The sequence below is a fragment of the Rattus norvegicus genome, chromosome 1, assembly GCF_036323735.1.
Source record: "Rattus norvegicus strain BN/NHsdMcwi chromosome 1, GRCr8, whole genome shotgun sequence".
NCBI lineage: Eukaryota > Metazoa > Chordata > Mammalia > Rodentia > Muridae > Rattus > Rattus norvegicus.
In genome coordinates this window covers 74,718,469-74,741,384 of record NC_086019.1, presented here as the reverse complement: position 1 = coordinate 74,741,384, position 22,916 = coordinate 74,718,469, and the positions used below count along the sequence as shown (strand labels likewise).

General features: G+C 45.0%; 1 protein-coding gene and 1 long non-coding RNA gene across 3 annotated transcripts in view; one reads left to right on the top strand and one right to left on the bottom strand.

The window, feature by feature from the left end:
- Positions 1–22,916, top strand: part of Cacng7 (calcium voltage-gated channel auxiliary subunit gamma 7) — a 31,187-nt gene that overhangs the window by 5,285 nt on the left and 2,986 nt on the right. The window contains exons 3-5 of one of the 2 annotated variants that reach the window (XM_039082037.2): positions 80–166; positions 511–651; positions 22,610–22,767. In XM_039082037.2, the coding sequence (XP_038937965.1) occupies positions 80–166; positions 511–651; positions 22,610–22,752 (371 nt within the window). In that variant the 3' untranslated portion in view covers positions 22,753–22,767. Of the gene's footprint in view, positions 1–79; positions 167–510; positions 652–22,609; positions 22,768–22,916 lie in introns of those variants that run through there. The other variant, NM_080695.2, reaches the window with a different exon arrangement.
- LOC103691003 (uncharacterized) overlaps positions 3,134–22,916 on the bottom strand; it is a 43,184-nt gene continuing 23,401 nt past the window's right edge. The window contains exon 3 of the long non-coding RNA XR_005498378.2: positions 3,134–6,036. This is a non-coding gene — a long non-coding RNA (uncharacterized LOC103691003). The remainder of the gene's footprint in view (positions 6,037–22,916) is intronic.

Genomic DNA, 22,916 nt, shown 5'->3' with positions numbered 1-22,916 from the left:
TCCTGTTCTGCCTCTGAAAGCCTCTCTCCAGACCTGGAGCCCCTCCTCCACATTTGCTTTTTATCTTCCTTCCCACCAGGTCGGGAGAAGGGGCGCTGTGTGGCTTCTGAGTACTTTCTTGAACCAGAGATCAACTTGGTGACGGAAAACACGGAGAATATTCTGAGTGAGGGGGAGCAGGGAAGGGGCCCAGGCAACAGGAGGGTCTGGAGGGAAGGGGCTGGACTAGGTTAGGGAAGGGAGGGTTCGCAAAAGGTGAAGAGGGTTGAAGGAAGGAGGAAGAGTGGGAGAGGGGAGGTCAAATAGAAATGTCTTGGCTGGGATGAGCACCAGAAGCTGTGTCAAGGGCGTGGCTTGGTTGAGGACAGAGGAAGCAGAGGACCCAAGCAGATAAAGGGATGGAGTTCCTGGGCGATGGGAGAAGCTAAAGGGAAGAAGTGAAGGGGATGGAGAGGTGTCTTTCCGGAGACTTGTCCCTCACACCCGCTTCTCCTTGTCCACGTCCCCCAGAGACAGTACGCACGGCTACACCCTTCCCTATGGTCAGTCTCTTCCTTGTGTTCACCGCCTTCGTCATCAGCAACATCGGCCACATCCGACCTCAGAGGACCATTCTTGCCTTCGTTTCTGGCATCTTTTTCATTTTATCAGGTGAGTCCAAGGAACTGTAGGGCTGGGGCAGGGGTGAGGAGGGGAAAGACTTCCAGGAGCTAGGGAGGGACCTTCTTCCACTGAGTGGTTGATTTGATGTGTGGCCTAGGAGGCATAGTGCCAGTGCACTGTGCTGTTTAGAGGACTAAAGCAAAGCTCCATGCTTAATTAGGTACCGGGCTCTGTTCTGAAACAAGCCAATGAGGTGAGGGCTATTAATAGTCCCATTTTACAGATATGGAAACAATGGCTCAGAGGGATGAAGTCATTTGCTCAGGGCCAAAAGAGTGAGGTGCAGAGTTGGGAGTCAAACTCACTTAATTCGCCTCCAGAAGTTGTATTTTTAACCAGCACAGTTATTTTTGCAATTAACAGTTTACAGAGCTCTTTATCTTGGGTGCAATATTTTATTATTTTAATTTTTCTCCCCCAAACAAACAGACAAGAGTTTTATAGTGAGCAATCACAGGCCCATCACTTCCAGTCAGCTGATGGTCTGTTACTGGGTTTACATTTTCTTCTATCGGTACGTGTGTTGGTTTTTCTTTCTTTTTCTTCCATCCCATCCCCATGTCTCCCTTCCTTGCCATTTTCTTTTGCCTTTCCCCCTCTCCCCTTCCCTTCACTTTCTTTTTTCTTCCTTTTCCATTCTTGGAAAAAGGGTCTCAAATAGCTCGGGCTGCCTTCAAATCCACTGTGTAGCTGAGAATGACCTCGAATTTCTGAGCTTCCTGCCCTTACCTTCCGAGCACTACAAATATGGTCATAAGGCATCACACCCAGTTTATGTGGTGCCAGGGATCAAAGCCAGGGTCTCATGTACCTAGACAAGCACTGTACCACCTCAGCGATAGTCTGGTCCTTTATCTTAGCTTCTGTCTGTCTTTCTGTCTGTCTGTCTGTCTGTCTGTCTACCTATCCATCCAATCTACCTAACTGTCCATCCATCTATACATCTATCTGTCCAGCTATCCTTCCATCCATCCATCTCTCTATACATCCATCTATCCATCTATCTCTCACGACTGTTTTTTAAACATTTTAAGGTGTAGTTCAGGTGTTCTTCACAGTGCATGCATTAACTAGAGTGTAGATTTCATCTACAGCTCCTTCTGTCTTCTGAGGTGCAAGGCTCTTTATCTTTAGCACGTGTAATCTCACACTGCATCCTCGAAAAAGTCTATGGGGTGTTGTTAGCGCTCACCTGAGAAAGTGAGGGTTCAAAGATCCACACATTCAAGTCACCAACACGTACTGCTTCCAGATGATGCTGGTGTCTGGAGATCCGAGCGAAGTTCTTTGGGAAGTCTTTCTTATCCTTCTAGCTCTGTCCAATCCAATTCATTCCAGATCAGTTTTCTGTAATTCCATATACTTTGTCCCATCGACCCAATCTAACTAACCCTGATTTATTGTGACTTAATCCTCCAATTCAATCCAAATTAATTAATCATTACTTAAATTAAGTCAAGTCAGGTCCTTATAATTGACTGATATTTAAATATGTGTGTGTGTGTGTGTGTGTGTGTGTGTGTGTGTGTGTGTGTGTGTGTGATACATATGAGGTATGTGGGTCCCTACACACATGTACATGTAGAGCCACAGTAGGATGTTGTGACCTTCATTCACTTGCTGTATTATTGCCTTGATAAAGGGTATACTACTGTCCGGGAAGCTCACCATTTCAGTTAGACTGGCTCCAATGAGGTCTATGGATCTACTTGTCTCTGCCTCGACTCCCCAATGCTAGGGTTACAGATGTGGGTAGCCAAGGCCCACTTGGTAAATAGATACTGGAGATTCAAACTTGGGTACTCATGCTTGAACACCACGCATGCTTATCCACTGAACCATCTCCTCATATATAGGTATGCAATCTGTCACAATCTATGGTGTTTCCTCTTCACTCTGCTCTCCCATAGGCTACACTTGGGTCTGTCCTTATAGTTCACTGTGGAAGAAGTTGCAGAAGGATGTCCCTGCTCCTCCCCCAGCTCTCTTGAGGCCAAACCTTCCCCAAGCCTTCACCCTAACCCGAGAAGACCTTTTCCAAGCAAAGCAGGGTGCAGCCTCAGTGCAGACTCAAATCACAGCATTCGAGCCAGACACCGAGCTAAAATAAGACATGCTGGATATCACGATCCGAAAGTGTCAGAACAGAAAGGGCTCATCATTTCTGCGATGGAAAAATAGTAGCCTAGAGAGAGAAAGTGGGGCAAGAGTGCATCCCATGGGAACTTTTATTCAATCTACCCAGTATGTTGTATATAAAGTCCCTCTGTTTGCAGATCACAGGAATGGAACTGGTTGATTCAGCCAGTCAATGGCAGAGCTGGGCTTTGAACCAAGTGTATTCTGATTCTAAAAGCCACTGTGTAAGCAGTGAACCAGTAACTGTCTGCCCAAGGTCAAACCGCAGATTAATGATGCCTTTGGGGCTGGAAGTCAGATTTCTGGTCTCCAAATGGGAGAGACTGATGTCGTGTGTGTGTGTGTGTGTGTGTGTGTGTGTGTGTGTGTGTGTGTGTGTGTGTGTGTGGTGTGTGGTGTGTGTGTGTGTGTGTGGTGTTCTACTTTGATTTCTGTTATTGTAATAAAACATCCAGACCAAAAGTAACTTAGAGGAGTAAAGTTTATTTGGCTTATAATTCTAGTCCATCATTTCAGGAAAAGCAAGGTGGGAGCCCAAGCAGCCATTCACATCACATGTGCAGTCAAGAGCAGAGAGAAACAAAAGCACCCATGTTCCTACTTGCTTTCTCAGCTTGAGTCTTCTACTCTTATATAGCTCAGGGCCTAGCCCAGGAAATGCCCACATTCAAGATGGATCTCCCCACCTCAATTAATATTTGAGACAACCCCTCCAATCCCCAGATGATCAGTCAGGGCAAACTGATCTAGATAATTCTTCATTAATACTCCCTTCCTCGTGGGGCTAGAGAGAGAATTAAAAGCTCTGAAATCTTCTTCCAGAAGATCTTAGTTTGTTCCCAACACCCACATTGGGACAGCTCACAACCTTCTTTAACTCCAGCTCTGTAGGACCTGGCCTCTTCTGGCTTCCACGGGTCTGTGTACTCACATGCACAAATCTCTATATAAACACACAAATAAAAATATTTAATGTTCATGTACCTTAGTTTAAAATGCGAAAAAATAAAGACTCCCTTCCCAGGTAGAACTACCCAGCACAGAAACATAGGGAGGAGCTTAGACAAACTTTTCTATGTAGGCCAGAAATTCATGGCAACCCACCTACCTCAGCCTCCCTAGTGCTGGGATTATAGGCCTATGTCACCATGTACAGACTGAGTCTTTCTTGAATTCATTTTAGAGCAAATAGAGTTTAGTCTATTCACCGTATCCTGCGGTATTTGCTGATGCTCCTTCTTCAAGCTTGTGTGGTTTTAGAAGCTAAGTCACTTGCTATAACCTTTGAGAGATGTGGTCTCAAATCCCCTACTGCCTGGATGAACTCATTCTGAGAGGTGAGAGATAGCTTACAAAGAGGAAAGTGTTACTTTGGCTCATGATTTTGGAGATTTCATTCCATGGGTTGGGTTGGCTGACTCTATTGCTGTAGTCCTGGAGAGGTAGCACATCATGACAGCAAGGGTCTGTGACTGGGGCTGGGGAGATGGTTCAGTTGGTAAAGCGCTTGCCTTGCAAGATTGAGAACCTGAATTCGAATCCATAGCACCACAGTAAAAAACAAACACACAAACAAACGGTGACCAGAGCAATGCATTGCCTGTAACCCAAGCACTGGGGAGGTAGAGACAGGAGGTCCTTCAAGCATACTGACTTAGCTGAATAATGAGCTTCAAGTTCAGTCAGAGATTCTGCCTCAGAGAATAAGGCATAGAGTGATTGGTGAAGAGTCCAGGCCTCTCACCCCACCCAGTTCTCTCTTTGTCCTTTTTTTAAAAAATCAACTTTATTTTATTTGAAGATTTATTTGAGAGCATCAGATTTCATTACAGATGGTTGTGAGCCACCGTATGGTTGCTGGGAATTGAACTCAAGACCTCTGGAAGAAGAGTCAGTGCTCTTAACCTCTGAGCCATCTCTCCAGCACCCTCGCCCCCAACACCTTTGTCTTTTTAAAAAATATTTTATTTTATTTTTAATTATGTGTGTCTGTGTATCTGCGTTGGGGTATGTGCACAGGAGTGGAGGAGAGAGGAGGGCATCAGATCCCTTGGAGCTAAAGTTACAGGTGCTGGGAGCTGAACTGGGTTCTCTGCAAGAGCAGTACACACTCATAACTGAGTTCTCTCTCCATCTCCTGCATGCATATCTAAACCCTCCCCCATCACCACCATCATAAACAAGTGTTGAGTTGGACAAAGTTGCTAGAAAGCAGAGACAGTGAGTGAGGACCAGGCCAGGACAAAACTATTACCAAGGACACATCCCCAAGAGATCTAATTTTAGGCTAAGTCTTACCCCACAGAGTTTCTACAAGCTTCCAAAATCACACTCCCAGCTGGGGGACAAACTTTCCACGTATGCACCCGTGGGGGTCCATTTCACAATCAAACCATAACGTGTCACAAAATATTTCTTTTCGTTGTTGTTTTTTCTACCAGGAAATTAAAAGTGTAAAACCCATCCGTAGCTTGCAAACCAAACAAAAGCAGACAGAAGAAGAGTTGCAGTTGTCCAAACCCTGATCTTAGTCATGGGCATGACGTTTTTGGGCTGTAACAGTAAGTGTTCAGCAGTAGTAGAACACGAATTAAGCAAGGACTATAATAGTAGTACACTGGTAGGGTGTTCATCTAGCTTACAAAAGCCCTGGCCCAGATTCAGTCCTCAGCATCACAGGAACAAAGCACAGCTATAATCCCAGCCCTTGGGAGATGGAGGCAGGAGAATCACAAGTTCAAGCCCATTTACATCTACTTAGTGAGTTCAAGGCCAACTTGAGCTACAAGAATCCCTGTCTCAAAAACAACAACAACAACAACAAAAAAAACAAAAACAAAAAAACAAAAAACAAAAAACAGAAGCGGAACAAAGTAGAAATAAGTGGATGATTACATACATGTGTTGGTATTGGTAGTGTCACCACAGACTTGTTTAGGATTGGGCAGGTCTGCCCTATGTGAATTGCATTATTTCCTTGACTATTAGTATCTCCATTTAAGGTTTTTATTATCATCATCGATGTCACTGTTACTATCTGTGTGCATGTCTGTGTGTATATGATGTCTGTGTGGTCAGGAGTGCAAAGGCATAGTTGTGGAGGCCAGAGGAAAGCCTTGGGAAGTCAGTTCTTTCCTTCCACCTTTGGGGGTTTCAGGGATCGAAGTCTGGCATGCACGACAGGCACTTCTGCCCACTGAGCCGTCTCCCCAGGACCAGTAGCTTCATTTAACCCTGTGGAAGCAGAAGCAGAGGAATAGTGGGTCAGCGATAAGTCTGGGATTCCAGACCAGGCACTTTCACTGCAGCTCTGTGACAGCCCACTGAAGTCATAGCTCCCAAAGCTATCGGGCACATGTCTGTAACCTCTCTGGAGGCCAAGGCAGGAAAACAGAGTTTTCGAGCAGTCTGCCCAGACTACACAGCAAGACCCTGTTCTGAATGAACATTAAAAGCACTGGGTATGGTGGCATACAACTTTAATCGTAGTGCGTAGGAGGCAAAGACAGGCAGATCTCTATGGGTTCAAGGACGGGATAGACTATGTAAAGAGTTCCAGACAACCAGGGCTACGTAGTGAGACCTTGTCTCACAGCTACCAAACTTGTGTCATTCCACTACTCAGGAGGTGGTTGGGGTAAGAGGATCAGATGTTCAAAGTCATCCTTGGCTACGTAGTGAGATCAAGACCAGCCTGGGCTACACAAGACCCCATCTCAAAAATCCAACCGAACAGAACTCCATGCATTATATCAATACCTTAGAGTTTAAAAGTAGAATGACGTGGTCTAATTGCCATGTTCCCAGTGAAGACAGGAGTCGCTTCAGGGTTTATCATTGATAACATCAGAACTCAAAACTGGAGAACGTGGTGTTGGAGGTTGGGGCAGGAGAAAGGAAGGGAGTATCTGGTTGTCAAATATCCCTCAAGGGTTTGGAGAATAACTGGAGAGTGAGAGACTTGATTAGTTTTTGTTTGCTTGTTATCATTGTTGAGACAAAAGACCTAATAAAAGCAACTTCAGGACAGAAGGATTTACTTTGGTTCATGGTTGCAGGGTGCAGCCTAACCTGGTGGCAAGAACATGAGGCAACTAATCACATTGCATCAGTGATCAGAAGCAGGGAGCCATGAACTCTGTGCTCAAATCGCTTCTCTTTTTTTATTCAGGACCCAAGCCAATGAGATGACGCCACCCTTATTTAGGGTGAGATTTCCTACCCCAGTTTACTCAACCTAGAAAATCCTTTGTACATATATCCAGAAGTTTGTCTCCCAGGTCACTGTAGAGTCCATCAAGTTGACATTCAATTTTATCCATCACACGGCTGAAGCTGGACTGCATCCGCAATGGTCTAGGCATCAGCGGGTGAGGTCTGGCCTGGGCTGGAGGTGTCTTCCAGCCGTGAGAGAAGGATATTGACGGGAAGGGAATCAATAGAACTCAGTGACTGACTGACTTGTTTGGGGAGGGCAGCTAGGAGGAGGCCAGGGTGGCGTAGATTTTCTTTTCTCTCTGGTTTTTTGAGGCAGGATTTCTTTATATCCTGGCTGCCCTAAGACAGGCTGGCCTTGAACTCAAGATATCCATCCACCTGTGCTTTGCTTCCTCAGCACTGGAATCAAAGCCTTGCGTGCCGCCACAGCGAGGCTTGCATAGATTTTCCTTTGGCGGGTCACAATAGACATACACACACCCTGTCTTCACACCAGTTCCAAAGCACAGTCTGTACATTTGATTTAAAAAGAAAATTCCCAAACCTATTCTGGAATGACCTTGTACTTGCTGTGTAGCTGGGAGTGTTCTGATCTTCCTGCCTCTTCCCGTCCTCTGGAACTACAGCTTAACACATTGTACCTGTTTAATGTACCGATGGGGTCTGAATCTAGAGTCGTCACCCTAGGCAAACAGTCTACCAACCGAGCATCACCCCCAGTCCTGCATCTGCTTTAACATTCATTCATCAGCTGTCCAGTCTAGTAGGTCCTGTGAGGAGAAATCTACTGTGAATGCCTAGACTCTGAGGCAGGACAGACAGCCTCACTGCAAGTCATGCACAGCTTGTCACGAGATTTCCTGGATTCCTCCGGTGCATTTCCAGTGTGTCAGAAGACACCCACGTTGCTCACTCCCAGCCCACAAGGTCTTTTAGAATCTAGCTGGTGCTCAGAACTGTGACCCACTAACACTCCCCACATTGCCGGTGGCTTTGGCTGCCCTGAATTCAATTCATTCAATTGCTTGAGAATGCAGATCTCAGCTTCACCACAGGACCTCAACACTTCATTATTCCTCCCTGCAGGGGTCTCTTCCTGACCCTCCAGCCCTCTGCAAAATTGCCTCTTCTGGCTGGACTTGCTGGTTTACTCCTGTAGTTCTAGCTATTTGGAGGTAGGAAGGTTGCTTTGAGTTTGAGACCAGCCTGGGCAACAATGAGGTTAAGACAAATACGTGGCGAGACCCTAAAAAAATGAGGTTTGCAGATGGCTCAGTGGGTAAAAGTGCTTGCCACCAAGACTGATAGACTGAGTTCGGTTCCCAGGACCCATATGGTAGACTGGAAGAACTGGCTCACAGGCTGTCCTCTGACCATGCACACAGAACACACTACATAAATAAATGTAAAGAAACAAACCAACCAATCAACCAGTGAAAAGTAACAAGTAAGCAAAAGGAGTCACCCTACACTGGCAACCATTTCATCGCACGTGTGTGTGTGTGTGTGTGTGTGGTGTGTGTGTGTGTGTACCTGTGTGTGTATCTGCATGTATGTGTGTATTTATGTGTGTATGCATGTATGTATGTATGTGTGTATGTATTGTATATACATGTCTGTTTGTATTTATGTATGTGAATATGTATATGTGGGTATATGTTTATGTGTGTATGCATATGTGAATATATGTGTATACATGTGTGTTTATATATGTGTATATACATATGTGTATGTGTGTATACATGTGTGTGTATGTTTGTGTGTATATGTGTGTATATGTATGTATGTGTGTATACATGTATGTATATATGTCAGTATATATGTCTGCATGCATGTATGTGTATGTATGTGTGGTTTTTGTGTATGTGTGTGCACACATGTGTGTATGCATGTGTGTATGTATATATACATGTATATGTATATATATGTATGTTTGTATGCATGTGTGTAGACATGCATGTATACATAATGCATGTATAAATGTGTGTATGTGTGTTTGTATGCATGTGTGTGTATGTGTGTATTTACATATATGTGTGTATGTGTGTGTATGTATGTGTATATCTTTGTGTATATGTGTGTGCATTTTACTCATGGGAATGTGGGTTCACACATGCAGAGGCCAGAACAAGATGTGGACAGGTTTTCCCTGTTGCTTCCTGTGATTTTGTCCATTTTTTTGGGGGGGGGACAGGGTTTCTCTGGGTAGCCTCAGCTATCCAGGAACCCATTCACTCTGTAGACTAGGCTAGCCTCAAACTCAGAGATCCTCCTGCTTCTGTTTTCCAAGTATGAGATTAAAGGCATGAGCCACTGAACCCAGTTCTATGTTATTATCTTTAGACAGGATCTCTCCCTGACTGAGATATTTGTCTTTTGGGCTCCACTGCATGGTCTGTGGGCTCTCAGGATGGATCTGCCTGTCCTGTGACCAGATGCTGGGGTTACAGGCACAGCCATGGTTGAGTTTTATGTACATTCAGAGGATTTGAATGCAGGTCCTCCTGCTTGCAGGGCAGGTCCTTTTACCCAGGCTGGCCTGGAACTCACTATAGAACCATATGTAACCAAAAATGACATTGAACTCCCGATCCTTCTGCCTCAACATCTTTGATACTGGGATTACAAACACGGACCACCATGTCTGGGGTATATGATGCTAAGAAATGAACCCAGAGCTTAGTTCATGCTGGTCCAGCAGTCTACAAACTGAGCCACACCCTCATTCACATACATACTGTTCATACTCCTTATTATCAAGAGTCTCATTTTATCATTTTCTTACCTGATTCTTTCAGATATACTCTAAAGGACATGCACCTTTTCTTTTTCTTTCTCCTTACTCCTCCCACCCCCCCCCATGTGTGCATATGGCTGAGGTGCAAGTTCAGGTGTGTGCATGCATGTGGAGGCATAGGCTCATGTCCAGAATCATTCTTGATCACTTTTCCACCTTATTCTTTGAGGCAGGGTGTCTCAATCAAACCCAGAGCTCACTGATATGACTAGTGTCACTGGACAGCCTGTTCTAAGATTCCCTGTTTCCACTTCTCAGACTGAAATTACAAGCAGACCACCACATCCATCAGGCATTTACAGTTTAACCACAGAGGCGTCCCCCTAGCCCACCTGGAAACTTGTCAAATGTGCTTCCACTTGTGTCTGAAGAGCGCATATGAGTTTTTAGTAGGGAGGATATGCTGAAGAATTTGGGGAGTGAATGAATGACAGCTCTGGTACTCCCCAAAAAGAGAACAGAGTTTGATTCCAAACACCTATGTCTGATAACTCACAATAGCCTGTAATTCCAACTCTAAGGGGTCTGATGACCTTTTCTGGATGGCCACTCTATCCACATTTGTACATGTATTCACAGACACCGATATTTAAATAGTAAAGTACATTTTTAAAAAAGGTTAAGGAGATAGTTTATCTGTAGAGTGCTTCCTGTTTAGAATGTCTGGGGTATGATTTAGCAGCAGAACACATCCTAGAATCCCCTACTGAGGAGCTAGGAGTAGGGCTTAATATTAGGGCACCTGCCTAGAATCCCCCCCAGAGGGGGTTAAAGAGTGTGGCTCAGTGGTAGAGCATCTTCCTAGTATTCTGCAGCCCCTACATTCAATCTCCATTGCTACAGGGTGGCAGGGAGACAAGAGGAGCTAATGGAATCCTCCAGAAGTTCCAGACTACTGTCTTATATGTGCTGAATACTGTGCTAGATCCTAGGAGTGCAATGGAAAAGGGGTTGAACTCATTCCCAGAATTATAGAGTTGATACGCCTCCTAGTGAGACGGCAGGGAGCAATGTGCAAGAACAAACGTGACGCAGAGAGACGGCAGGTGTTTGGGAGTTGTGAGTGCTACAGTGAAAACAATTAGGGGCCAGTGAGACAGCTCAGCAAGTGAAGATGGTCGCTGCCAGCCTGAAGACCTGGCTTCTATCCTCGGGAGAACGTGCTGGAAGGAGAGAACCAACTCCTGCACGTTCTACCGTCATACTCACTCTTCGGTATGCCTCCACTCCCAGCTCACAAAATTAGTTAATTAATTAATTAATTAATTAATTAAATAAGGCAGACTGGGTAAAATGAGAGGAAGGGATAATTTTCTTCACCTGTTTGAATCCTCCGACTTTTAAATACTCCATTCTCCCCTTTCTCCTTTTCCCACACCTTTTCTGCACACAAGCACATATGGGTGCAGTACCACTAGAGGCCAGAAGACGGCGTCAAATTCCTTGAAACTGGGGTTTCTGGTGGCTGTGAGTTGTCTAACCTTCAGGAACTGAATTTGAGTCCTCTGGAAGGGCAGGAAGTGCACCTCAGAGCTGTATCATCTCTCCAGTTCCCTCCTTTACACACACACACACACACACACACACACACACACACACACTTGCACACCCCCACCCCTTACAGCACTGAAGATTGAACCCAGGATCTCCCATGTGCCAACGAATGCTCTACCACTGAACCACAGCCTGGCTTTTTTTTATATTTTTGACGTTGTGATCCAGTCCTACTGTACTGCCCAGGTGAACCCTTTTGTAGTCCAGGCAAACCTTCCACTTGGCATCCTCCTGCCGTTGCCTGCTGAGTAGTTTCAGTTACCAATTACGTTTATTTCTTTACCACTTGAAAATAAGTTTAGGAGCCAGGTATGGTGGTACACATCTGTAATCCTAGCATTCCGGAGTGGAGGTAGAGCTGGCATGGTGGTGCATACCTTTAATCCCAACAGAGGCAGAGGCAAGGGGATCTCTGATTTCATGGCCAGCCTGGAGTATAGGGTGAGTTCCAGGATAGCTAGGGCTACCAACACTCAGAAACTTTGCCACCTGCCCCGACCCAAAGACATAGAGGCTTGAGGGTTGCAAGTTCAAGGCTAGTTAGGGGTACAGACTGAGATCTTGTTTCAAAATGGCAGGAGAAAGCAGTTTGCAGAGAAAAGAAGAAATGAAATTGTACGTATTGGGTCATTTGCCTGGGGCTGGGGTGATGGTTCAGTGGGTGAGGTGTTTGCCACACAGGCATGAGGACCTGAGTTCAATCCACAGCACCCACGTAAAACTCTTGTTTGGAGCACACATCTGAAAACCCAGCACTGGAAAGTAGAGACAAGAGGATCCTGGCAGCTCCCTGGCCAGCCAGGCTAGTCTAGTCTAATCAATGATCTCTTAAGTTCAGTGAGAGATCCTGTCTCAAAAAACTAAGGTGGTGAGGAAAAACTAGGGCTGAGGAAGATGTCCATCCAGTATTGACCCCTGGTACCCAGATGCACACACACTCACATACATACATACATACATGTGTCCAAGCACATAGAACATGTGCACACACGTATCATCCATACAGTTCAGTTTCAAGGATCTTACAAGAACACATTCTTTTGCATGAACATGGTGCCATACCACACCTAAAATTTGACAATACTTGTATTAATATAATTTATTTATTTTCTTCTGTTTTTCAAAAATTAGATATTTATACAGTGCATATGCATGTGCACATACATGTGTGACCTACCACATGTGAAGATCAGGGGGTAACTTTTGGGAGGCAGTTTTCTCCTTGCATCCTGTGGTACCCAGGGATTGAACTTAGGCCATCAGGCTTAGCGACAAGCACTTTTTCCCGCTGAGCCTTCTTGCTGGCCCAGTTTTCTCAATCCATTTTCTTACTGTCCCGTTTCTTTCAAGAATATCTTTCCTAGGGTTGGTGAAGTAGCTTGGGGATTGTGCGCATGCCTCCTTGAGGCTCTGGGTTCAGTAGCGTTGAGGGGAGAAAGAGAAAGGCTGTTCTTTAGGTTTTCCCTCAGAACCAGGATGTGGCCTAGCCTCATGGTTTTATTTTGTTAATTTGGTGTATACTATAGTGCTCTACCGCTCTTTTCCTGCCCCACTCCAACATTGACTTTTAAAACACGGAAAAAATAGTATAAGGGAATCCTGCGCGCCCTTCATTTGGTTCCCACAATTGCCAGCATATGGCGGATCTTTTTTTAGTCAAACACTGCCATGTCCCCTTTCCATACTTCTGCCTTATTTTAAAGCCAGGCATAGACATCAGCAACTTATTTTGTCCTTGCGTATTTCAGTATGTCTCTGAGTGAGAAGTACTCTTGTATTTACACCCGCCACACTGGCCACGCGTGGTGCGGCGACAAAGCCTGAACGAACAAAGCAAAGAGGGTTAGCTTAATGCCGTCTAATACCTAATGTTCATCCCCCTCCCCTCCCCACCCCACTCCCGCACACACTGGTCTCATAAATGCCTTTTCACTGTGAGCACGTTGCAAATCAGTATGTAAATTACACATGGGCATTTGCTTGATAGCTCTCCAAAGCCTCCTTTGAGCTCAGACGGTCTCTCTTTTTCCTTTTAAAAAATATTATTACATTTATTTATCCATGAATGTGGATGTGCGGGTGTGCACCACAGCACATGTAAGGGGTCAGAGGAACCAACTTCAGGAAGCTGGTTCTCTCTGTCTGACATGTGGGTTTTAGGAATTGGACTCAGGTCATCAGGCCTGGCAGCATGCACCTTTACCTCAAGAGCCACCTTCCTCCCTTTTTCCCTCCCTCCCTCCTCCCCTTCTTTCCTGTCATTTGTGGGGGTTTTGGTGGTGGTGGTCGGGGGGGGGGGGAAGAGACATGGCAATTTGTGGTGTAGGATCCTCTTGTTCTGTGGTTTTCTAAAGACATTCCACTCTGTGGTTGAACACATCCATCCATCTTTGTAAACTAGGATTTGGAAGAAGCTTGAAAAAGTCTGGGTTTGGGCTGGGGATTTAGCTCAGTGGTAGAGCGCTTACCTAGGAAGCGCAAGGCCCTGGGTTCGGTCCCCAGCTCCAAAAAAAAAGAACCAAAAAAAAAAAAAAAAAAAAAAAGAAAAAGTCTGGGTTTGATTTCTTATTGTTTGTCAAGAGCACCACTACCTAAAGTTGGGTGTGCTTGGCAGGCATCTGTAATTCCAGCATTTCGGGGATAGACAAAAGGATTGGGGATGCAAGGTCATACTACACTGACAGTTCAAGGCCAGGCTGGGTTACATGATAGATGGGGCTATTACGGTTCTATCAGGAGATGCAGCGAGTCTGGTGTCTGGTGTTCTCTCTCTCTCTCTCTCTCTCTCTCTCTCTCTCTCTCTCTCTCTCTCTCTCTCCTGCTGCTGCTGCTGCTGCAAGGATTAATCTCTGATCCATGCACAATACTTCAGGGCAGGGTTTCTGTAGAATATCCCCCTCCCACCCTGCATTTATCAGTTTCCTTGCTTAGCATGTTGGTCTTTCCTGTCTCTTCTGTATTCTGGAAGTTATACCTGGACTTGGGACTTAAACATGACTGGCAAAAAGAAGGAAAAAGGCGCTGCTGCGAGCTTTGTGGTCCTTCTCTTCAGGAAGTAGTTGCATCTTTTCAGATAGTGTTTGCATTCTCTTCTCTCAGGCAGGTGTTAACAAATGTCTATTCTCTCAAGATAGCCACCAATGAAGGACCAAAGTAATGACTAAATTCTAGCTTAGGGAACTCATGGGTTTATTTTCAGGAGGGTGGCTTAGGGGCTGCTTGCAGGTATGTTGGTAGGGCTACTTTCTGTAGGAACATGGCTGAAGAGTTACCTGTAGAAGTGTGGGTGACCCCCAAAGCAGAGGTACTAAAAGCCCTCATCCCAGCATGGATTGCAATGTCTCCATAGCTGCGTAAGTGAAGCTTCAGCCAACTTCTCACCTCTGTACACTATCTAGCATTTCCTAAGACCTTACACAACTGGAGCAGAACATACAGCTGTCAGGAAGGGAGTAGCTGAAACCTTAGTGGAGGTCAGAGGTCAGCTTGCTCGAGTAATTTCTCTGTTTCCGCTGTGCGAATTTTGAGGATTGAACTCAAGTAGCCAGGCTTGGTCACAGGCCTGCTGAGCCATTTCTGTGGCCCACTGTTAATTTTATTTTTACGTTTTTAGTTTTAGAGTCTCATTCTGTAGCCCAAGATGTCTTCCAACTCACAGTCATCTGCCTGCTTCAGCCTTCTGAGTGCTGGGGTTAGAGACATGAACAACCACACCCCGGCACTTCTGTTTGTTGCTCCTTCTGGCACTGGGCTTGCCTGTAGCTTGCCATGGGTAGCATCCTTCCTCTCTCTTCAGCTCAGCATCCTTCTCCTTGTGTGGCTGCCCATCATCCATAAATCCACGGCACTCCTGGTCTCTTTGCAACATTACCACGACCAGACTCAGAACAGAAAAGAAGGCCAAAAGAGGCCTCTTGAATGAATATGGCTTCCTCCACCCCCACCCCTGAGATAGGGTTTCTCTGTGTAACAGTGATGGCTTCCCTGGAACTCACTTTGTATACTAGGCTAGCATCAAACTCCCAGAACTTCTCTTGCTTCTGCCTCCCAAGTGCTGGGATTAAAGGAGTTCGCCATCACTGCCCACTGAATATGGATCCTTGAACTCTAAATTTTAACTTTGGGTTTTCTGTTTGTTTTCTATTTTTTTTTTTTTTGTATTGTTTTCAAGACAGGGTTTCTCAGTGTAGCTCTGGCTATCTTGGAACTCACTCTGTAGACCAGGCTGGTCTCAAACTCATAGAGATCCGTCTGCTTCTGCCTCCCAAGTACTTACTTGGATTAAAGGAGTTTGCCACCACTCTTGGTTTCATCATCACCTCTACTTTTCTTTCCCCACCTATTGATCTCCTTTTTCCTAGTTGCTTTTATATTTTATTGTTTATTTATTTTTTTAACTTGACATGGTAGTGCACACCTTTAATTCTAAAATTCTGGAGGCCAAGGCTTTCTGTTTTTATGTTTAATGTTTTTTAATTACATGGGTGCAAAGGAACATGTGTAGAAGTCATCGGACAACTCCCAACACCCATTTCTCTCCTTCAATTATGTGGGAGCTAGGACTCAAACTCAGGTTATCAAGTTTGGCCACACACTCTTTTAACTGGTGAGCCATTCTGTCAGCCCGTGGTTTTGTTTCGCTGCATTTATTTATTTATCTGTTTATTCATTTATTTATTATTTTTTGTTTATTTATTGTGACCCACTGTATTTTATCAGTATTTCTACAACGTCTTGAGGGATTATTTACAAGAGCGTGGGCTCCCTACCAGTGATTACATCGCTGAAGAAAATGTTTTCTCCTCTCCCTGACCTAGCAACTATCACCTGCCTGCAAATCCTCAGACAGGGGCAGGTCCTCAATCCCTAATCTCTACCACAGGCAGGCATCTACTTCCGTTTCTTTTTCCTAACTAGACTGCCTACGTTTGCTGTGTGTTCAGGCCTTCTCTTTAACAGACACAAACTTGTCCTTACTGGATCAGTTTTTAGAAACTGAGAGGAGCAGATTAAAGTACCTGAGACGCTCCTGTGCACTCAGGAAATCTGCTCAAAGAATGCGCACGAGGACATGTTGCCTCAGCTTTTGTTGTTGTTGATGGTGGTGGTGGTTTTTTTTTTTTTTTCGCAGCATAAACATTTAGGGGGTGGTGGTGTCATCGTTTCTTGGCCACTGCGCTCCTCGTGGCCACCGGCACATTGCTCAGCTTCTCTCACTTACTTCCGGGGCGAATGCGCATGGCTATCTCCTCTTTGAAGAACTTGTGCGCGCACTTGTCCTTCGACATTTTGAGCAGCTCCACGGCCTATGTAGCCGCTCGTGATCCCTGGGAATTTGTGCTTGGTGAGGCTGTGCCTCGACTTGCTGACCTTCTTCGTTACCTTGCGGCCTTTGTTGAAGCCCAAGGCCATGGGGCAGCACAGGGCCACGGCTGCTGCTTTCACGGTGGTCACAACAGGAAGGATGGCACCGCACAGAACCCTGGGATATCTCCCCTCTGATTCTCAGGGTTCGATTTGCCTGTGTTTCATTGACTTCCTGAGCGGCCAGGGGCCCTTGCGCGCCCCAACCGCATCTCTGTGCTGCTCCGAGTACTCCAGTGGCTCTCTCTTCATCTTTTATAAAGTTCTGTCACTTTTCTAATACTCTTTCATGTTGACGTTTTCATTGTAGAGGGCAGCCCCACAATGTTCATCCCTGCGGATTCAGGTCACACATTTTCAGTGGGAACATAGGAAGGAAGGAGCAGCTTACTCACCCTCTGACACCTGGCGCTGAGAGTCTGTCTGCTGGGTACCAGTGATCCTAGCTTGCTCAAAGTGATACCTGATGTGTCAAGAAATCAAGGAAAGGATGTGTCTTTTCTTTGCTTATTTTGACACAGGGTTTTATGTAGCCCAGGCTGGGCTCAAATTCACTACGTAGTTAATGATGGCCTTGATCCTGCCTCTGTCACGCTTGTGCTAGGATGACAGATCTGCACCACCAGGCCTGGTTAATATGGTGCTGGGGCCAGAACCAAAACTTTGGTGTGTGCTGGACAATCACTACCAATCTAACTACCCTCCTAGCTGAGAAAGACGCTTTCAATCTTTCAGTAATTAGTAGGTACGGATTCAATGAGGAGCGTTTGTTATCCTTTGAATATATATATATGTATATATATGTAATTTTAAAACATATTTAATTTACTTTTAATTATATTTATCTCTGTGTGTGGTTATGTGTATATGAGTACGGTGATCTCAGAAGGCAGAAGTATTAGATCCCTTTAGACCTGTTGTTACAGATGTTTAAGCTGCCATGTGGGTGTTGGGAATCAAACAAGAGTCCTTTGAAAGAGCAGCCAGTCTCTTGCCCTGATCCTCTGAGCAATCTCTCCAGCCCCTGATGGTGATACTTAGAACTGCTGTTACAACCGGCATTGTCAACATCTGTTATCTTGTAACTACCTTTCCAAATACGTGTGCAGATGGGTATGTTACTGAACAACCTTTTCCTCCTATTCTTTTATTAATGTATTCGTTGTCTTCTATTATTATTGTCGTTGTATATATGTTTGCATGGATGCAGATTTGCTTTTGCCACTGAGTGTGCAGGTCACAGAACAACTTTCAGGAGCCGTGTCTCTCTCTGCATCATGGTCTGAGGATTGGGCTTAGGTCATTAGGCTTGTGTGGCACTTTGACCCAATGGGCCATTTCATTTGCCTAATTAAAAAGGACATATCTGTTGCTGACGATGTGGCTCTGTTTGTGGAGTGCTTGTCTAGCACTGATGAGACTGGTTTCCCTCCACAGCAATGCATACGTCAGGCTTGGCCATGCACTTGTCACCCCAGGAGGTGGAGACAGAAGAATTACAGAGGTTAAGGTCATATTTAGCTATATAGCAAGTTCCACCCAGTCTGGGCTAAGTGGAGACCATATTTCAAATAAAAAAAAGAAACTGTATAGAATTTGGGTTAATATAAGGAGATCCTACATCAAATAAGCAATCGGTATATGTTTAGATACACATGCATGAACACACAAACATGTACACAGAAACTTGGGATCAAACTCAACTTAATTCTGTGAGTTCGAGGCCAACGAAGACAACTAATTCCAGGAATGCCAGGGCTACAAAGAGGAGACTCTGTCTCAAGAAACAAACAAAATCTAACCATGAGTTGGCCTCAGACTCACAGAGATCCTGCGTCTGCCTTCCGAGTGCTGGGATTAAAGGCTTGTGCCACTATGGTCAACCCAGCCACATGTGTTTTGTGCTTTTCAAGACAGGGTTTCTCTGCGTAGCCCTGGCTAGAGAACTGGAGCTAGCTCTGTAGACCAGACTGGCCTCAAACTCAAGAGTCTGCCTGCCTCTGACTCCTAATTGCTGGGATTAAAGATGTGCGCCACCACTTTCTGGCTGTTCTTTCTTGTTTTTGGACAAAAGGACACTTTCCCCGTCCTTGGCTTGTGTCCTTGGCTTTGGAGGAGGTGTTTCTTAAGGGAGGCTGTTCCCTTGAGGGAATGAATTAGGAAAGAAGTTGAGGCAGGTGTGGTGGCATGCTTATGGAATCTACACTCAGGAGTTGGAGGCAGGGGGATCAACAGCTTGAAGACAGGCTGTGGTGCATAGCAAGGGAGAGCCTATCCTTCAACAACAACAACAACAACAACAATAACAACAACAAAAGAGGGAAGCAGGGAAGAAGGGAATGCAAAGTTACCGCGATTGTTCCCCACTCTTGTTTTCATTTATTTATTGTTGTTATCATTTGTTTGTTTGCTTTGGCTTGCTTTGCCTTGGAGACAGTTTGTTGTGTAGCTTAGGCTGGTCTCCAGCCCTCCCTCCCTCTATTCAGCAAGCTTTCCACCATCACACCTGGCTTTGGGTTTATTCCTTGAATGTATAAAATGCTAACATAATTCCAGGGATCAAAATCATGCAAACTTGTGTACTTTTCCTCGACTCCTTGATCTACCTCCTCCCTGATGCAATCATCCTCTCTTGTTTGTCAGCTTCCCTCCTCATGCTTATTTTTGCAAAAACAAGCAGATGCACATGGATCCCCCCCTCCACCCGTTTCAACACTGAGGATTGAATTTAGGGCCTCACGCATGCTAGGCAAGTCTCCTCTGTGTCCACATCCTCTACCCCTCACTGGGGGATTCTAGGCAAACATTCTACCACTGAGTCACACTCCGAGCCACCCCCCACCCCCTTTCCTCCTTTGTTATTTTAACAATGGTCTTACTAGGTTGCTCAAGCTGGCTTTGAACTCACAGTAGATCAGGCTGGTCATGAACTTTTTATTTTTTCTTTATATAAATACACTGTGGCTGTCTTCAGACACACCAGAAGAGGGCATCAGATCCTATTACGAATGGTTGTGAGCCACCATGTGGTTGCTGGGAATTGAACTCAGGACCTCTGAAGGAACAGTCTGTGCTCTTTTTTTTTTTTTTCTTTTTTTTCCGGAGCTGGGGACCGAACCCAGGGCCTTGCACTTGCTAGGCAAGCGCTCTACCACTGCGCTAAATCCCCAACCCCAGTCTGTGCTCTTAACAGCTAAGCCATCTCTCTGGTCCCTAGCCATGAACTTCTGCAAGAGCAGTAAGTGCCATTAAACACTGAGGCATCGCTCGAGCCCTACTACTGTATTCTTTTTATTTTTTTCCCAAGACAGGGTTTCTCTGTGTAGAGCTGGCTGTTCTGGAACTTGATAGACCACACTGACCTCAAACTTCTGAGTGCTGGGATTGCTGCCCAGTTCAACTGTATTCTTTTTGTTAAAAACAAAATAGTTTCTATGTGTATGGGTGTTTTGACTGTATGTCTGGGTATCATACATGTGCCTGGTGCCCACAGAAGCCAGAAGAGGTCATCATGTCCCTAGGACTTGAGTTATAGACAGTTGCGAGCTGCCGTTGTTGAACAGAGAATTGAACCCGGGTCCTCTTGAAGAGCAGCCAGGGCTCTTAACCACTAAGCCATCTCTCCAGCCATCCTACTCTATTTTTAAGGTGATCTGAGTTTGATCCTCAGAAACCACATAAGTGGAGGGAAAGAGTGAACTCCACATAGCTGTCCTTTAAGCACCATATGTTTGCTGTGTTAGGTACAACATCCCTCTCCACACACACCATCTGGTAAATACATTTTAAGATGATCCCTCCTTTCATGCTTAACAGTACATTCTAAGCCAGGTACGGTGGTGAACACCTTTAACTCCCGTGCTTGAGTTGCAGAGGCATGAAGATTTCTATGAGTTCGAGGCCAGCCTGGTCTACATACTGAGTTTCAGGATAGCCAGGGCTACACAGACAGACTTTCTCAAAACAACAAATAAAAAAAATATATTCTATACATTCTTTTTTTTTCTTTTTCTTTTTTCTTTTTTTCGGAGCTGGGGACCGAACCCAGGGCCTTGCGCTTGCTAGGCAAGCGCTCTACCGCTGAGCTAAATCCCCAACCCTATTCTATACATTCTTATGTACATTTTGTGTTTTCTTTCATTTTACATTTTATTTATTGAATGATTGATGGATTTTGGAGACAAAGTCTTGTATAGTCCAGGCTGTCCTTGAACTTCTGATCCTTCTGCCTCTGCTCCCCAAATGCAGGGATTACAGGTATGAAAGACTATTCATGCTTATATGTAATATTGGGATTTGAACTCAGGGTTTCATGCACTGTAGGCAGGCACTCTATCATTGAACTATGCCCAAACTTTCTCCTTCTCTTTTTTATCCATCTTTTCTTCTCTTCTTCTTCACTCAACACTTTCCCTTTGTCCTCTTCCTCATCCCCTTGTTTTTCCTCTTCCCTTTCCCCCTCTCCTCTTCTCCTTTTCTTTCTTCCCCTCTCCCTCGTTTTATTTATTTTTTTTGAGACAGTTCTCTCTGTGTAGCCCTGGGTATCCTGGAACTAACTCTGTAGACCAGACTGGCCTCAGACTCAGAGGTCCACCTGTCTCTATTGCCTGCCCATTGTTGGCATTAAAGGTGTGCACCAACACTGCCCATCTTAACACTTTCCCATATTTTCCAATGATGATTTTATATATACATATATACACATATACATACATACATATGTAGAAAGAAAGGAAAGGTGTGCATATGTAGTATTCATATCTTTGGAGAGATATTGTCAGGATTGTTTTAAAAAATGAATTCACTTGTAGTTTTGTTGCTGTTGGCTTGTTTGCTTTTTCTGCATGAATGTCTGTGCATTGTGTGCAGTGACTGTGGAGGACAAACGAGAGCATCAGATACCTTGGCACTGGAGTTACAGACAGTTGTGATCTACAGTGTGGGCACTGGGAACTGAACTTGGATCCTCTGTCAGAGAAACAAGTGCTCTTAACTGCTGAGCCATCACTCCAGCCCCTAAGGAGTGTATTGCTTTCTTTATTTATTGAGGAAATTTGTGCAAATGCCACATTGCTCATTTAGAGGTCAAAGGACAACTTGTAGGAATCAGTTCTCTCTTTCATTTATATCTTGGGGTTCAAACTCGGGTCTTCAGGGCTGTCAGCAAGCACTTTTACCCACCGAGCCGTTTTATAGGCATGAAATTTACAGACTTTCAACATTTGGGGTGTGTTTCACATAAAACACAACTCACATATTACCATGACTTTTACCTCCTTGACTGAATTTACCAGATCCTCAGGACAGGAGTTATAGACAGTTGTGAGCCGCCACTGTGGTGCAGAGATTTTAAGCCCAGATCTTCCAGAAGAGCAGCCAGTGTTCTTAACCATTGAGCCATCTTTCCAGCTCTTCTAAGAACACTTCGCTTTATATGTGTGCATATACACATTCGTGTGTGTGTGTGTGTGTGTGTGTGTGTGTGTGTGTTCAGGCCACAGGTTCACACATGGTATTGTCTTCACCTTATTTGGCCCTTCAAAAAGATCTCCCTTCTGTGGATCTCATCCTCCTGAACAATGATGTATTTCTTTGTTGTTCCCCTGGTTGTTCTTACCCCAGATGGCTTTGTGCCTCTTGGGGACCGCATAATGTTCAGTGACATGAGCTTTGTAGCACATGTCACTATGCATAGAATGGGTGGTCACTATCCTGCCCTTAACCTCTTTCAGGTGCACTGAGATCTCAGACGGCAGGTGTGGGGTGGGGTGAGGGCAGTTGGTGGACTCATCTCTAGGTTCTCTGCACCTAACCAAGCCCTGAAACAGAAGGTTGTTCAAAACCCAGAAGTGAAACCTAACCTTGTCATGACAGCTACATGGGAGGCTGAGACCAGAGGTTCAAAAGTTCCAGGCCGGGTTGGAGAGATGGCTCAGTGGTTAGGAGCACTGACTGCTCTTCCAGAGGTCCTGAGTTCAAATCCCAGCAACCACATGGTGGCTCACAACCATCTGTAATGAGATCTGATGCCTTCTTCTGGTGTGTCTGAAGACAGCTACAGTGTACTTATATATGATAAATAAATCTTTTTGAAAAAAAGTTCCAGGCCTGTCTGGGCAAGTTACTGAGACCCTGTTTCAAAATAAAAAGTGAAAAGAAGGCTGGGGATATCGCTCAGTGA